The sequence below is a fragment of the Pantherophis guttatus genome, chromosome 9 (genome assembly GCF_059756535.1).
Source record: "Pantherophis guttatus breed Tessera chromosome 9, ASM5975653v1, whole genome shotgun sequence".
Lineage (NCBI taxonomy): Eukaryota > Metazoa > Chordata > Lepidosauria > Squamata > Colubridae > Pantherophis > Pantherophis guttatus.
The window spans coordinates 7,898,020-7,914,744 of record NC_142071.1 but is presented as its reverse complement, the minus strand read 5'-3'; the positions used below and the strand labels follow the sequence as shown (position 1 = coordinate 7,914,744).

Here is a 16,725-nt window from a genome sequence, read left to right as displayed (position 1 = left end):
GGGCGTGGCTTGGGGGCAGGTCATGTGACTGAGTGCGTGAGTGACGTCACATTGCCCATGCCCAATCAGTCATGCCCCCCCCCTAGCCACAGCCACTGAACCGGTAGTAAAAAAAATTTAGAACCCACCACTGGCTGGAGCCCAATGATATTCTGGACAATTTTAATAATTCTCTGTAGAGCTTTTATGTCCACTGCAGAGCTGCTCCCATACCATGCAAGAATGTCGTATGTCAGGACACTCTCCATGGTGCTGCGATAGTAGGACAGAAGTAGATGCTGAGATAGATTTATCTATTTACCATTTCTGAATTCAAAGGAAAATGCCAGAATCATGTGTTCTGTCTGGAAACATACCTGCCATTAATATCAGCTTGTCTTGCCTAGAATTTTCAAAGGCAAAGCTTGTACTACCTAAATTAAATAAAATAAAAAACTAGAAATGACATCCCTTCACATCCTCTTGAATTTTATCTTGCATATCATCAGTTAATACTACTACTACTACTAATAATAATAATAATAAAAAAGAACTGGGAACCTAAACATAAAATTTACTGTCCTTATCTTGGCAAAATCTACACAACTGGTGAGTTCAATTAGCTGTAATGCTCACAAAGTCTTCCGGCAAAGAAATAAATAGCATCTGTTTAAGGATGCAGTTGAGATTCATGCACAGTAGATGTCAGGATTGCTACACATATAAAGAGCTTTCTTTTTTAACAATCTACTTTTTAAAAATCTAAACATTTACAAGAGACTAGAAGACCTTGGAGTCTTCCAGTGGAACCCCTGCTGGCCAAGGCAGGAGACCTTATACCAGGGATGGCTAACCTTTTTGTTGTTGTGTGCCAAAAGCGGGGGTAATGGGGGGGGGTTGCATGCGCGTATGCCCACCCCCATAATTCAATGTGCCCCGTCCCCCCACGCATGCGCGCGTGACCCCCCCTGTTCTCCCCCCGCTTTTGGCACGTGATGGCATGGTGGGCCCGGTAGGCCCATTTTTTTGCCCTCCCCAGGCTCCAGAGCCTTTCTAGGAGCCTGGGGAGAGTGAAAACAGCCTTCCCCACTCCCCCGGAGGCCCGGAAACAGCCCATTTCCTGACTTCCGGTGGGCCCGGAAGGCCCAAAAATCAGTTGGCCAGCGTGCACATGCGTGCTGGACTGAGATAGGGCAACGCTCGTGTGCCCACAGATATGGCTCTGTGTGCCACCTGTGGCACTCGTGCCATAGGTTCGCCATCACGGCCTTATACCATTCCGAACAAATGAAGGTCTTGAAAAACCCCAGTGACAGAATCCACACTTTCTGGAGCCAAGCTATCCCACTGAGTAGAGTAGGAGTGGTGGGCCCCAGTCTCAGCCTCTCTATTCACATATGCTTGCCTTTTAGCTAAAAGATAGTAAGAAGAAAGCATACTCCAGCAACCAAAAAGATTATGTGTACATGGCACTTTTTTGGAACTGTCAGCATGGCTTGAATACATTTATTTTGAATACTTTCATGATCATTATGCTTTGCAAAAGAGCAAATTTGGGATCCACGGAGTAGCTAAGTACCTGAGTTTGGAAAATCTTGCAATCTGTAGGAATATACATGGGTTCAGTGATTTAAGTGATTGTCCAATAGGACTCCAAGATACCTCTTGCATTTACTACTATTGAGCTAGGTACCACCTATACCCGTGATGGCGAACCTATGGCACGCGTGCCACATGTGGCATGCACAGCCCTCTCTGCAGGCACGCGAGCCGTCGCCCCAGCTCAGCTCTGCTGCATATGGCCAGCTGGTTTTGGGTCTCTGTCAGACATGTGCAGGGTGCATGCAGGAGATGGGAGCGCATGTGTGGGGCACATGGGTGGAGGGTCATGTGGCATGCATGGGGGAGCGGGGCACACATGGGGGTCATGTGCGCATGCACGGGGGTCATGCGGGGGTCATGCAACATATGTGCAGGGGTGGGGGACCGAGCGTGCATTGCATTATGGGTATGTGTGCATGCTTTTGGCACTCAGCGCCAAAAAGGTTAGACAGTGATAGCTAACCTTTTTGCCGTCATGTGGCAAAAGCAGGGGTCACGTGGGGGTCACGGGTGCGTGTGCCCACATCCATAATTCAATCAGCCCCGCCCCGCCCTCCCGCATATGCACATGTGATCCCCCCACACACTTCCCCCTGCTTTTGGCATGCGATGGCATGGTCGGCCCGGTAGGCCCGTTTTTCCCCCTCCGCAGGCTCCAGAGGCTTTCTAGGAGCCTGGGGAGGGCAAAAACAGCCAGTTTCCCGACTTCCGGTGGGACCGGAAGGCCTGAAAATCAGTTGGCCAGTGCGCGTATGTGCGCTGGAGCTGAGCTAGGGCAACACTCGCGTGTCCACCAATATGGCTCCACGTGCCACCTGTGGCACCCGTGCCATAGGTTCGCCATCGCGGAGGTTAGCTATCACTGACCTATACTATACCTGTTTATTTAGTTTTACCTTGCCTAAATGCACAATAAAATCTGTAACTACTGTGTATTTCTGGAGGAAGCTTGTTATGCACTTATAGGAATTCATGCTGTGACAGAACTACTGAAAATCTGGGAAGCTTTGCTCCTATAGATGATGTAGGAAAATGGCAGGCTTTGAATGCAGTTTGGGAACTATTATTTAGATTTTTCTGCTGTTTTCTCCCATTTTTCTTAATTTCTGAGCTTCATTCTGAAAATTTTGCAATCACATAGATAGTCTGGAGCCGGGTTTAAACCCATTAATAATATGAGATTACATTAATAAAAAATTTTCTAAGGTTTAGCTTTCCAGAAAACATGATTCCCACAGGCAATGGATTATTTTTAAAAAATGAACTATACCTATTGATTGGTTTAACTGTCTGAGCATTTTTTACTGCTAGGTTAAAGCTTTCAGAATTAATGTATATGTGTGAAAAGTGGGATCGTAGAAACACCCAGGAGCATAGAAGAGTTCAGAGGCAGATGCATGAATAAATGTCTTAAATGTATTTATTCATATAATAAAGCATATTAACTATGTACAAAGGCTGTCTCAGTATTCATTATAGGATAGGGGGCACACTGTGTGTGTGACTACCCTGATCAGAGATCAAGTCTCATGAGGAACAAACGCTAAAAGAGAGAGATGGAAAGAGCAAGGTTTAAAAGGTTGGAGGGGGTTTTATATTCAGGGTAAGCCCCTCCTTTCCACATAGGGGTGGAGACACTCTCTGCCTCCACTGGTGTCTATATGACACATGGCTTGCAAATACTTGACAAAAAGAGACATGGATAGAGATTCATAATTGGTTAAGGATTTGAATTTTGACAGGAAGGAGGAAATATTATAGTATTATTATAGTAGTGTAAGGAACTTAGTAATGTTTCACTTTGGTTCTTTGTGAGCTAAATTCTAAATTCTTTGACTTTTAGGCTTGCTGTCAAACATCAGCCATAATACTAATGATTGTTTTGAACAATAGGCAGGTTGTATTACACGAATGGCTATTTTATATGTGAAATTATGACTGAAATATTTCTGCACCTATATCGGTCCACACTGTCAGGAAGTTTCTCCTTAGTTTTAGGTTGCTTCTCTCTTTGTTCAGTTTCCATCCATTGCTTCTTGTTTTGCCTTCTGGTGCTTTGGAAAATACATTGCACCCCCCCCCTTCTTTCTGGCAGCCCCTTAAAAGCCTGTTGCCTATCACACTCTTGGGCAAAGGATGTGAGCCGTTTCCTCCTTTCAGTGGTCCATGAAAGTGCATCTATAGTATGTAGATAATAAAGTTGAAAAAAGATGAACAACATTTTTACAGAACTATAGATACGTTGAAGGCTGGGAGTGACATTGAGTTGGCCACGCCTACCCAGTCACATGACCATCAAGCCACGCCCACAAAATAAGCCATGCCCACAGAACCGGTAGTAAAAAAAAATTTAGAACCCACCCCTAACTAAGATGTCTTTGATTTCACCTGCCTTTGCATGGTTTGTTATATTGCACTTAAAGTATACCTTTTTCTGTATCCTTCTTCGAGCAGACAGTCAGAGGTTATTTGATTTCCAATGTTCTGACAATGAATAACAGACTAATAGAGTTGAAAGGGACTGTGGAGGTCTTCTAGTCCAACTCCCTTCTGAGGGAGGAAACCCTACACCAATTCAGACAAATGGTTGTCCAATCTCTTAAAAACTTCCAGTGTTGGAGCATTCACAACTTCTTCAGGCAAGTTGTTCCACTGGTTAATTGTTCTAACTATCAGGAAATTTCTCCTTAGTTCTAAATTGCTTCTCTCCTGGATTAGTTTCCACCCATTGCTTCTTGTCCCACCCTTAGGTGCTTTGGAGAATAGTTTGACTCCCTCTTCTTTGGGGCAACCCCTGAGACATTGGAAGACTGCTATCATGTCTCCCCTAGTCCTTGTTTTCATTAAACTAGACATACCCAGTTCCTGCAACCGTTCTTTATATGTTTTAGCCTCCAGTCCCCTAATCATCTTTTTTTGCTCTTCTCTGCACTCTTTCTAGAGTCTCCACATCTTTTTTAACATCGTTGTGGCCAAAACTGGATGCAGGATTCCAAGTGTGGCCTTACCAAGGCATTATAATGTGGTATTAACACTTCAGCTGATCTTGATTCTACCCCTTGAACATGTACAAGGATCCAGACTGTGATACCTCAAGGATTTTAAAATAGCCCACCCACTAACCAGTAACAAATAGCTCTGCATTGCCATATGTGTATGGTGTATTTTTAAGGGCTCCTTCTGAGACAAAATTGTGAACAAAATACTACCCGTCTATTGAATTTTCTGGCTGATTGAATGAGCTAAATCCAATCTCTTTAATTCCAGTAGATAATTCACTTGATAATTCACTCATTATTGCATGCAAGTTCTTGATGTGGTTTACTCCAGAAGACAAAATTTGAAAACCAACCTTTACTAAATGCAGAATTAGATTTGTTTATTGATGGAAGCAACTACATCTTTGATTATCAGATGGAAAATTTTGGAACAGAATGCATTGCCTTTGAATATTCCAGCTCCAAAAGTAAAAAGTAAGCCTGGATAGCTCAACAGACAGAAGCACTGTAATTTAACACCAGCTGTCTGCAATTAAAGTAAGATCGAATCTCGCCAGGCTCAAGGTTGACTCAGCCTTCCATCCTTTCTAAGGTAGGTAAATTGAGGACCCAGTTTGTGGGGGCAATAAGCTGACTTTGTATAAAATATACAAAAGTATGAAGGTTATTGCTTAACGCATTGTAAGCCGCCCTGAGTCTCCGGAGAAGGGCGGCATATAAATCAAATTTAAAAGCCTTGATAGTACAGGGGTTTAGTGCACCCTGTTATTAACACAGCTGCCTGCAATTTCTGCTGGTTCGAATCTCTCCAAGGCTCAAGGTTGACTCAGCCTTCCATCCTTTTTAAGGTAGGTAAATTGAGGACCCAGTTTGTGGGAGCAATAAGCTGACTTTGTATAAAAATATACAAAAGAATGAAGGCTATTGCTTAACGCATTGTAAGCCGCCCTGAGTCTCCGGAGAAGGGCGGCATATAAATCAAATTAAAAAAAATAAAATAAAAAAAAATGTGTTGCATTAAAATGTGTTTTGCAGTTGGCAAAAGTAAAACAACCAATATTTTTTTCTTGACAGCACATATACCTTTGGTGTTGTACATGCACATGGAGATTTATGGCTGGAAAAAGATTTATTTACAGCAAAAAGTAGTCAGATTAAATGTGGAGAAGAAATATTGCAGATTTTAGATGCCATCTAGAAGTTAAGAAAGCTTTGCTAGTACGATGAAGAGAGATGGGTCTCTTTGGGTTTGAGGGAAGTCAAGCTTTCTGGAAAGAGGATCTCCAAAATCACATTTGAGAGCGGCTAATGGCTGATCCAAAAGCTGTTTTTAGGTCCATACACCGCCCGAAGCCGCAGACCTGAAATTCAATGTCAAAGATTATCAATAGAGTAAGACAGCACTTTCCTGCACTCCCTAGATTACACTCCTTAGAACTAGCCCAAGATATTCAATAAACTTCTTTCAGGTTTTATACAGTGTTCTTATTAATTATTTTGTCATTAATATAGTATGTAGACGACAAGTTAATAATTTGCAAATAGTTTTAGTAGTTCAAAAAATTCAGGGGCCAGTTGCGCCCCTGTCTGGATCGGGACTCCCTACACACAGTCACTCATGCCCTCGTCACCTCCCGCCTGGACTATTGTAATGCTCTCTACATGGGGCTCCCCTTGAGGAGCACACGGAGGCTACAACTGGCACAGAGTGCGGCCGCGCGGGTGGTTATGGGAGCAACATGGCGCTCCCATGTGACACCTCTCCTGCGCAAGCTGCACTGGCTCCCGGTGGTCTTCCGGGTGCGCGTCAAGGTTTTGGTTACCACCTTTAGAGCGCTCCATGGCTTAGGACCTGGTTATTTACGGGACTGCCTACTACCACAAACAGCCTCCCACCGGCCGGTATGCTCTCACAGAGAGGGGCTCCTCCGGGTGCTGTCAGCCAAGCAGTGTTGGCTGGCGGCCCCCAGGGGGAGGGCCTTCTCTGTGGGGGCACCTACTATCTGGAACGAGCTCCCCTCGGAGATATGGAGGATCCCAGATCTGCACACTTTCCGCCGTGCTCTTAAGACCCTCCTATTCCAGCAAGCCGGCCTGGCCTAATTTTCTCCCCTTTTTTAAATTTTTTAAACTGAAATTTTAATTTGTTTTAAATTATTGGGATTTTTAATTGTCTTGGGCTAAATTATTTAATTTGGTTTTAAATTGTTTCTAACTTTTGTATTTATGTATTTTATTCTGTGCCTGTTCACCGCCCTGAGTCCTTCGGGAGTAGGGCGGTATATAAAATTAATAAAACATAAAACATAAACATAAACATAATATTGCAGTAATATATTAATCAGTATTCAACTAGGGGGGATAATACGTGTTTATGTGTTAGGGTTTTCTTCCTTTTTTAAGGCACATTTTTAAGGTCAGTTTTCTCTTTTTTCTTCATTTGTTTTTTAAAACAAATTTTGGAATTTTGTATTATAACTTTTTAAACAATAAAATAAAAATGCAACCAAAAAAAAGGAAAGAAGATCCGAACCAGTTTTCAGCAAGATCCATTGCAAAATTATTTCAGTGATCACCCCTTGGAATAAGATCTTCCCGCAGACAGATAAGAGCTAATCTTTTACTAACCATTCCTTCTCCACACTTTGTTCCAGGGTTAACCATTCCCAAATCTTCGTTTTCTTTTGAAAAGTAGTATTTGCATGAATTCTCTGCAGTTGAATTATCTATGCAGTATAACCTGCCACATTTAATATCCCTGAAAAGGAAACAGTCAGTTCATTCTAATTAACAAAGTGGATTAATAAGACGTCTGTTTCTTTGCTCATTTGAAAATATTTAAGTTAAAAATTAAAAACAGAGGTGAAGAAACAGAAGCTTGCTCAGCCTCAAAATGAACTGGGTTGCATTTAACAGGTAAGTGAAAAATGTCATAAGGTGTTTCAGAGTTTGGAGTAAAAGTAAAGAAACACCGTTCCAACTAGCTCAAATGGTTTACCTTCTTTATGAATGTGAATATAGTTTGAGTCAGGATTCTTATCATCAGAGTAGTAACGTATCTATTATCCACATGGGAAACTCCTAAAGCAGATTTAGGTTTGGTTTTTCCAGATCTCTAGGCTAATTTTTTTTTTATTACACTTTATTGGTTTTTTTTTTACACAAGTAAAATATAATAACAATTCTGTTTGACATCGGATTCGCAGTGTTTGTACATATATACATGAAAAAATATCTGGTGTCATTTATACTATACATTTCTAATTAATTTCTACACCTTTTACTCCTTCCTTGATTCTATCATTTATCCATTCGTACCATCTTCCCCACACAGTATCATAATCTGAATTTTCATCATCATTTATCTCGTGTGTTAGTTTACTTATCTCTGCACACTCTAATATTTTGCTGATTATAAGGTCGTCTGGTGGTAGGTCTTTCTTTTTCCAGTATTGAGCATATGCCAGTCTGGCAGCTGTAGTTATATGTATTAGAAGGTGGACCTTTTCCTTTCCATGCCCTTTCTTTACCATTCCCAGGAGAAATATTTCTGGATTCAAGTCGATTTCTTCTCTAATTATGTCTTTCAACCATCTCCGAATTTTGCTCCAGTATCTTTTTGCTTTGGGGCATGTCCACCACATATGAAAGAAGGTGCCCTGACTGTGGCCACATTTCCAACAATTTGGGTGTACATTGGTCTAGGCTAAATTTTCAATAATCTGTGACTAGTGAATGATGGGGGGTGAGGTGAGTTGAAATCTAAAGGTCAGGGTAGTGATGAAATGTAAAATTTGTTACTACTGGTTCTGTGGGCGTGGCTTGGTGGTGGTGGGGTAATGTGACTGGGTGGGCGTGGCCAACCTTTTTTTTTTAACTTTTAAAACTATTTTTTCTGCAACCTCTTCAGCCGAAGAGGTTGTAAAAAAAAATAAAAATGCTTTTAAAAGCCTCTGATGATCTCAGCTGAGCCATGTGATCATCAGAGACTTTTTTAAAAAAAAATTAAAAGCATTTTTTCAGCTGAAGATGTTGTAGAAAAAATGCTTTTAAATTTTTTTTTAAAACAAGCCTCTGATGATTGCGTGGCTCAGCTGGGCATGGGGGGTGGGCAAGGATTTTTGTTACCAGTTCTCTGAACCACCCACCGCCATCGCTCCCGGATCGGGTGATCCAGTCTGAACCGGGAGCATTTCACCCCTGGGTCAGGGGAATTGCACTAAACATTAGAAAGGGAAATTGTCCTGAAAGATGGCTATTACTCCGTTTCCATATTACTCCATTAAGTTTGAAATAGGTATATATAAAATAAGGACTTCCCTTCTTTTAGAAGGAAAAAATGGCACAGGATTCTGTGGATTTGTGTAAGAGCTAGAGGCAGAGTTCATTTACACACATCACGAAAAGGTACTGCAGCTTATAGTTTGGATTGGGATCAATTTGTGGTGCACATCTCGCCATTGTGGTTTCCAAGTCATGGTTTATGACTAAGTGCAATTCATATTCATATTCTTGTGGCTTTCATATGCTACCTCCCATTGTTCCTGACCCTTCCTGTGGTTCATAGAGGAGCTACGGGTTCTGAAAGGGGCCAAGAGATGCCCAGAGAGCCTCTGGAGAAAGAGAAGGGATGATTCTGACCAGACATGACCTAGAACCATTATTCAGGCCTACTTCATGGCAATAAGAGTGGTGAAACAGCAGTATTTCTCTGCTCTTATTGTGTCCTCAGAGTGCCACCCTGAGGCCTTGTTTCAACTGAATCCTGGCAAGACCAAATGGCTTTGGGTACATGGGGCTCCAGGATCTGGGACTTTTCATCTGTGACTCTGGATGGGATTGCTCTACCTCAGACAGATCCAGTCTGAAACTTGGGGGTTCTCCTGGAGCAGGAGACAGTCATGGCTAGGAGATTTTTTTATTATTATTATTTGATTTATATGCCGCCCTTCTCCGGAGACTCAGGGCGGCTTACAATGTGCTCAGCAATAGCCTTCATCCTTTTGTATATTTATAGTCAGCTTATTGCCCCCACAATCCGGGTCCTCCATTTACCTACCTTAGAAAGGATGGAAGGCTGAGTCAACCTTGAGCCTGGTGAGATTCGAACCTGCAGTAATTGCAGGCAGCTGGTCTTAATAACCAGCTTAATAACAGGGTGCCTTAGACCACTGTACTCCCAAGGCTCTGAGATGCCCCAGTTGTGGCCTTTCCTGGATCAGAATGGCTCCTGTGATAATACCACTGCTATGTGTGCTGTATTGGTTGTCGATCTGCTTCTGGGTGCAATTAAAAGTGTCAGTGATCACCTCTAAAGCCCTTCATGGCATATGGATCTAAGTTAATTGATCTCATCCCACTGGGATTGGCCTATCCCACCTGTGCTGGCAGAGGCATGCTGCAGGTCCTGTCAACCCACTTCTTCCAGCTGGCCTGCATCCAGGAGGAAAGCCTTCTCTGCTTTTGCTCCTGCCTCAACATCTTGCCACACCAATATGAGGTTATCGCTATAACAGGATCTAGAATTTGCATTGCTAAGTGTTGTGGCCCGTCAGAGGCCTGTGCGGATTGTAGCTGATTCTGACAGCGAGGAGGCTGGTGTGGTGCTGCGCCAGCAGCCTGTGCAGGTGGCGCTCGAGTCAGACAATGAGGAGGCTGGAGAAGATGTGGTGCCAGAGGCGGGGATTCAGCCAGGGCCTTCAGAACCCCCAGAAACTTCCTTAAGTGAAGAGGACGAAGAGGAGGAGCTTCTTCTCAATGCACGGGCACGCAGAGCAGCCAAAAGGCAGGAGTGGCTCCTCAGGAGGAGGTCTCCTCGAGAGTAAGGCTTGGGGCTAATTGGCCACTCTCTTAGCCTATTTAAGGAGGAACGCCAACTGAAGCAATTTGTAGGGAACAACTTTAGTTCATTCTCCTTCGCATCTAGATTCTCTGCAAATTTGCTTCTCGGCTTTCTACCAACCTTAGTAAGATTGTGATTACTTTATCTTTGGTTTCTTGTAGGCTGTTAAGAAAGTTTCTTAACAGCCTTTATTTGGAAAAGACTGAGTTATTTTAGTAAATTTAAGTTTTGTACAGACTTTGTGTGTGCTGTGTTCTTTGGGGTCCGTAGCTGGGGCAGAACACTAAGTAAGTCTGTTGTTAAGTGACCTGCACCTGGTTTTATGATGTTTTTGCAACTCTTAAATGAATCACATGGTTCTTAAGCAAATCTGACTTCCCCTTTGGCTTCGCTGGAAGGGAAGAATCATCATGTGACCTCAGCACATTGCAGCCCTCGTAAATACATGTTGATTGACAAGCCTCTGAATTTTGATCACATGACTATAGTGATGCTGCAACAGTGTCAGTGCAAGGACAAGTTGCGAGACACTTAGTGTTGATGTTTCTTTGAAGTCACTAAATAATGGTTGTAACTCAAGGACTACCTGTACTTTTTCATACAGTCTTTTAAAAGGCACTTCTATCCTCATGGAACTCCTTTTATACCCCACTTTTAACCCAAGTGGGGTATAAAAGGGTATATCCCTCTTGTATCCCAAGATGAGAAACCAAGGAAAATTAGCCATTCAGAAATTGGCTCACACTTCTGTTGTTTTAACGGGTGGTAGAATCAGGTTCCCACAGATGTGGACCTGAAAACATTTCTTATATTATGCTTAAATGATCTCATCATCATAGCAGGAAATAATTTAGAGTGCTTACTTTGGTTCACATGGAATGTTTGTACTGCTTTCCTTTTTACAGTAGCCAATATCATTCCCTTTCTGGTTAAACGTAAAACAATTATCTGGAGCCACTTCTGCATCTGTAAAAGGGGAGTGAGAAACCAAGACAAAGTCAAGTGTCACATGACAGCAGGATTCCAAATCACCACAACATGCCACCTGATTTTTTTAATTAGGGACCCAAAACTGAACTGGAGATATTCTATATGCAGTCTCATTGTACCACCCATCAATGATCAAAATAAACCTCCTGTCAACTTGCAAAGCTTTCAAGTTACCATGAGCAGGAGGGAGGGAGAACTGAAGTGAATTCCATACATTTTTTCTGACCGCAATCAGAAGGAGGGTGTTAGGTTTCACAGCCAGCCAAAGTGGTTCATTGGAGAATGTGATTTATGACATGGCCAGAGAGGAGCTAAGAGACAGGGTCATAGGGGAACGCAAATCTACGTAGGATCAGTCCTAACTGCATCCGAGTATTGCCGGAATGTTGCTCCTAATAAATGACTGTATTTCCTTTGAAGTTTGGATCATGGCTCATGAATTAATTAGGGCATCTTTCGGAAACTTGACACCTCCAAGTTTCCTGTTTCCCAGAAAAATATGTCCTTTATATGAATAGGAGGAATTTATTCTCAGGAACTTATGTTCCTTTTTCAACGTAAAATTATGGTGAAAATTTTGGGATAGTCTGCCATTAAAGTTATGAGTGATCAGTGACAAGAATCACACCCCAAACACCCGTTTCTTTAATTACTATGCCAAATCTGAAGAAAAATTCAATCTTAGGGTTTGAATACTCTTATGTATGTTCAATCTCCATTATCTCTGCTTGAGAAAGATTGGGTCAATCAGTGACCCTAATTAATTCTTAGAAGATCAAAGCTAAATGGACAAAACTCTAAGCTTATGACGGGTTCTTGATGTTATTCTTTGTACTTTTCCAGTAGTATTGACTTACTTCACAATACCTGGTGTTTTAAGACAAAGAGTATTAGACAATAATTTTGAGCTGCTGCTGTAACATACAACATAGCAGTCTATAAATGGCATACACACACATACAGTTCACACATGTATTGTCTCATATCTTTGTCCACTTTGGGAATGTATCCACAGTCCACAAAGCCTTCTTTCCCCCAAAGTCTGCCTTTCCAGATTTCTGGTCTACAACTGCCATCATCTTTTATCATTGGCCATGTTCTCTTGGGAAGCTTGGAGCTTTAAACCAAAACATGGACTGATCTGGAGGACCGAGCTATGAAGCTTCCAAAGAAAGAACTTCATCTTGGGGGAAAAAAAATGCCATCAAAATGAAATGATGATTTACAATGGATACCAAGGAAAAAAATCTTTGATCAATAACAACAACTGTCTTAGTCTTTTATAACACCACTATTCCGAAATGCTAAGGTTGGTTTACCTGGCCCCCAGAGAGCAATACATTGGTTTGCTAAGGTGGGACATGTCCCCCTGAAGCAGTAACCCAAGTTGTCTTGGCATGGGTATCCATCCATATGTAAGTGATTCAAGGGACACTCAGCAGATTGGCCAGTGCAGAATTCAGGCAAGTCACAGTCATCCTTTGCTGCTCGGCATAGTTCTCCTGCTTTCTTAAACTGTGGGTGAGAATGAAGAATGCTGCCAACTATCAGTCTTTAGCAGCAGAGATCAAAAGCCATGATTCACAACACATTTGAAAGCCTCTTCTCCATCTGTCGTCTGAGGATTACCAAGCAAGGCATCCCTGCCATGATACAAATGGGCTCTAGGAATTAAGACATTGTGTATGGTGCCTAGAAATCCCAGCCTAGAAGTCTCAGCCTGTCTCACTTGCTATGACACAGTGATTGCCATGAAGAGCTCAGTTCCTGAAACACAAGTGCTACAGTAGGTTGGCTGACTATGAACATCAATGAAAATCAATTCGGCCCTCATGAAAAATCAAAATGTCTGCATGGTATAGTTTTATTTCCTTACATGGGAAGAAGCATTTGTAGCATTTTCTCTCATGTGCTGTTCCTGTGAGTCTTGGCTTGTGATGGAAGTATGGAAATAATAAAAACTTTTGGCCCCCTCTGCTCAAAACGTTTATTATTCAGTCAACTGGGATCCTATATAGAAGCATCTTGCTTGATGGTCCTCCAGCATCTCCAAACTGTGGCACTAAAATATTTAGAGCCTTGGAGAGTAGGTAGGGAATTTACGGGTGGGAAAGAAAGCAATTTGATTTATCTCCTAAACCCATCTCTACCTAAAAGTCATAGTAGAGAGAAAAGCAATGTCACAGCATCATCAGAGACCTCTTAGAATAGTGATGGCTAACCTTTTTGCCATCACGTGCCAAAAGTGGGAAGAGCACAGGGGGATCACACGCATGCATGCCCACACCCATAATTCAATGCGCCCTGCCCCCGCGCATGCATGCATGACCCCCGTGTGACTCCTGCTTTTCGCATGTGATGGCCGGTGGGCACAATAGGCCCATTTTCCGCCCTCTCCAGACTCCAGATTCTTACCCGCCTTACCCACCCTCCCGGAGGCCGGAAACAGCCCGTTTCCCAACTTCCGGAAACCGGAAATCAGCTGGCCGGCATGCACATGCGCACTGGAGCTGAGCTAGGGCAACGCTTGCGTGCCGGCACGCATGCCATAGGTTCGCCATCACGGTCTTAGAACCTTCCAGAATATCAGGAAGATGAGTTAGGGCATGAATCCCAAAATTGCCCAGCCTTATTTAAAGTGAGGTTCTATGCAAAACTCAGTCAAAGAAGGATATGTATTATTTTCGCCCTGCATGACTTAACATGCCAAAGGAATGCATTTTAAACTGAGACAATTTTGTGAAACTGTCTTCCCTATCTTCATAAGGGCGAAATAAACTGGAAGTAGGGATGGGAACAAGGTTAAAATGTTTTTGATCACTGGAAGCTACCAAAAGATATCACATTTTCATATTACTATTAAGATGTAGGGTAAAATCTCTCCTAGTGTTAAAAATAAGCAAGCCTTACCTGGCATTCTGTACAACATGCCCCCTTTGCACACTTTGCCTCAGGTTTCAATATACAAAATGCAGCTTCACAGCACTCATTTTTACATGTCTGAAAACCAAAAATATATATATATATATCAAGTGACATCATAGGCTTTCCTTCCTGATCTCTTTTAATTGGTCTCTTTTGAAGAGGGGAAACTGTCAATGTTATGACTCCGACCCCCGAGCCCATCTTATCGGAGGGAGAAGACTCTGAAAGTGAAGGAGAGGAGTTGGCAAGGCCTCCCTCTCCAGGACCCTCCTCTCTGGCAATGCCTCAGGTGTCTTCTGAAGGAGAAGAGATAGGCCAGGAGCCAGGCATTTCCGAGCAGCTGCAGTTAGACAGCGACGGAGATAAGTCTTGGCTGGATCCCCGACAGTGTCGGAAAGACAAGCTCGCACAGCAGAGAAGGAGGCGTGCCAGAAATTAAGCTGAATCACTGGACCACAGGGGATAAAAGGGGTTGTGGTGACCATTCAGGCTTTGTAATGGACAAAACTGAAAGCTAGCAAGTCATTCTGCATTTCTAGAACTTTGTTATATGCTCTGCTTGGACTGATTTTTTGGACTGGACTTGACTATTCTTTGGCTTTTGTGGACTTCGATGTTTTCGGTCGGAGGAGATAAACCTCCCTTTGTAAGTAAAAAACTGTTGGCAAGCAGCCACTGGGTTGCTGCCAATTCTGTTATCAAAGGAAATTCTTGTCTGCTGGTTTATTTTAACTCTTGGTTGACTGCTGGTGTGCGTGTGTGAGACGGGGACAGAACAGTCAAGGAAAAGGATATTTCTGTTATATGTTCCCTCTTATGGGCTCATGTTGGAAGATGAAAGTGACTAATAGTAGCCTGAGTGTTTGTTGGTTGCCCATCCTTGTGCCCCATGCCCCCTCCATCAATGATCCATCACTGATTCATCACTGGATCATTGGATCCATCACTGGATGATGCCCCATCCATCAGTGATGGATACCCCATCACTGGAGGCTTTCAAGAAGAGACTGGACAGCCATTTTCCTGAAATGGTATGATCTCTTCAGCTCGAGCAGAATGTTGGACTATATGACCTCCAAGATCCCTTCCGTTATCCTGTGTCCTATGTTATTGCAAAAGGATGATAGCATTTTTTCATGAAACAGATTTATCGCATATTTCCTATGTGAAAAGAAACAAACAAAAAATATATCCTCATGTCCTAATTCTGAAGTTCACATAACCTGCAGTCCAAAACTCTTGCTTGTTCTGAGCTATTTTCTACTCAGGATGCCAGCCTTTGAGGTCGGCCAGAGAAGAAGCACCAAACATGAATATTTAACACTACCTTTATTCTAAGGTTATGATAACCTTAATATTTCATGCCTGAAAGGACATTTCTCCCCTTATCTTTATGGAAAGATGGGCATTCCTCTTGAGATGTTTGTCATACCCCATTGCTTCTGCAGGCTGAGCTACCTTTTATCTGACAATTAAGTAGCCTGTTCCTTCTCCTTTTTTGTCTCTCAACCACATTCTCAAGGATCATTACATGTGTATTGACCTAAGGAGAATAAATCACTGTTCGTGTGAAAAATTACTATTAGAAAGCAGAACAGAAGTTGAAGATCATAAGTTCTAAGAGAAAGTTGCTCAAGGAAACCGTGAGATAGGCAACGTGGCCAAGTTGCAAGATCCAATATGATTCAGTCACGAGGGCCAATGATGGTAGATATTCTGGTGAGAGAGAAGTTCCCTGAGGCTGGGCTCCAGCACAAATCTGAAAGCTTGGAAGACTCAATCTCTGTTCCTTCTGACAAACCCAGATTGGTTCCTGCAACATTATCCTAGGACACATATATTTACCTTCATTCGTAATATGGGAATGTCAACAACGTAGGGGTTTTCAGTAGGGAAGGTTATTCTTAGTGTGGTAAAACACCCATTTTAAAAAAATGCATTGTCTTCCCAAAATGTAAGTGAGATATCAGTTCTCTAAAATCCAAGAAACCAACCCATACATGCATATACATAAAGGACACAAACCTATCCCATTCAGAAGCCAACCTCTTGGATGGCTCATACCACTTTTGCAAGGATTCCCATTTCTGAGACAATTCATGGAATCACCCTTGTTGATTGAAAAACAAAAACATTACCTCTGGAGGGCCACAGTCGCATTCTTCTCCCTCTTCCACAAAACCATTTCCACAAACTGCAGTTGGAATAATATCTGTGGTCAAGGGGTCATTGAAAATGCATTGTGCATGTTCAGTCATGACATACTTCTGATAATCCGAGAAACTGCAAGAGCTGAACTCAAGAGGAGGGTTAAAACTGTAAAGATGAAGAAGAGATGGCAATAATGTAATTAAAGGGATTTTTTCTCTTTTTTGGGAGATGTTGCAC

The 16,725-nt window shown here is 42.5% G+C and overlaps 1 protein-coding gene across 1 annotated transcript in view; it reads right to left on the bottom strand.

Annotated features, from left to right (window-relative positions):
• Window positions 1-5,869: 5,869 nt before the first annotated feature.
• LOC148112466 (zinc metalloproteinase-disintegrin-like NaMP) overlaps window positions 5,870-16,725 on the bottom strand; it is a 37,440-nt gene continuing 26,584 nt past the window's right edge. The window contains exons 12-17 of the mRNA XM_087875910.1: window positions 16,476-16,653; window positions 14,323-14,412; window positions 12,732-12,927; window positions 11,286-11,388; window positions 7,209-7,338; window positions 5,870-5,941 (exon numbers count right to left, since the gene is read on the bottom strand). Coding sequence (XP_087732036.1) covers window positions 5,870-5,941; window positions 7,209-7,338; window positions 11,286-11,388; window positions 12,732-12,927; window positions 14,323-14,412; window positions 16,476-16,653 — 769 coding nt within the window. The remainder of the gene's footprint in view (window positions 5,942-7,208; window positions 7,339-11,285; window positions 11,389-12,731; window positions 12,928-14,322; window positions 14,413-16,475; window positions 16,654-16,725) is intronic.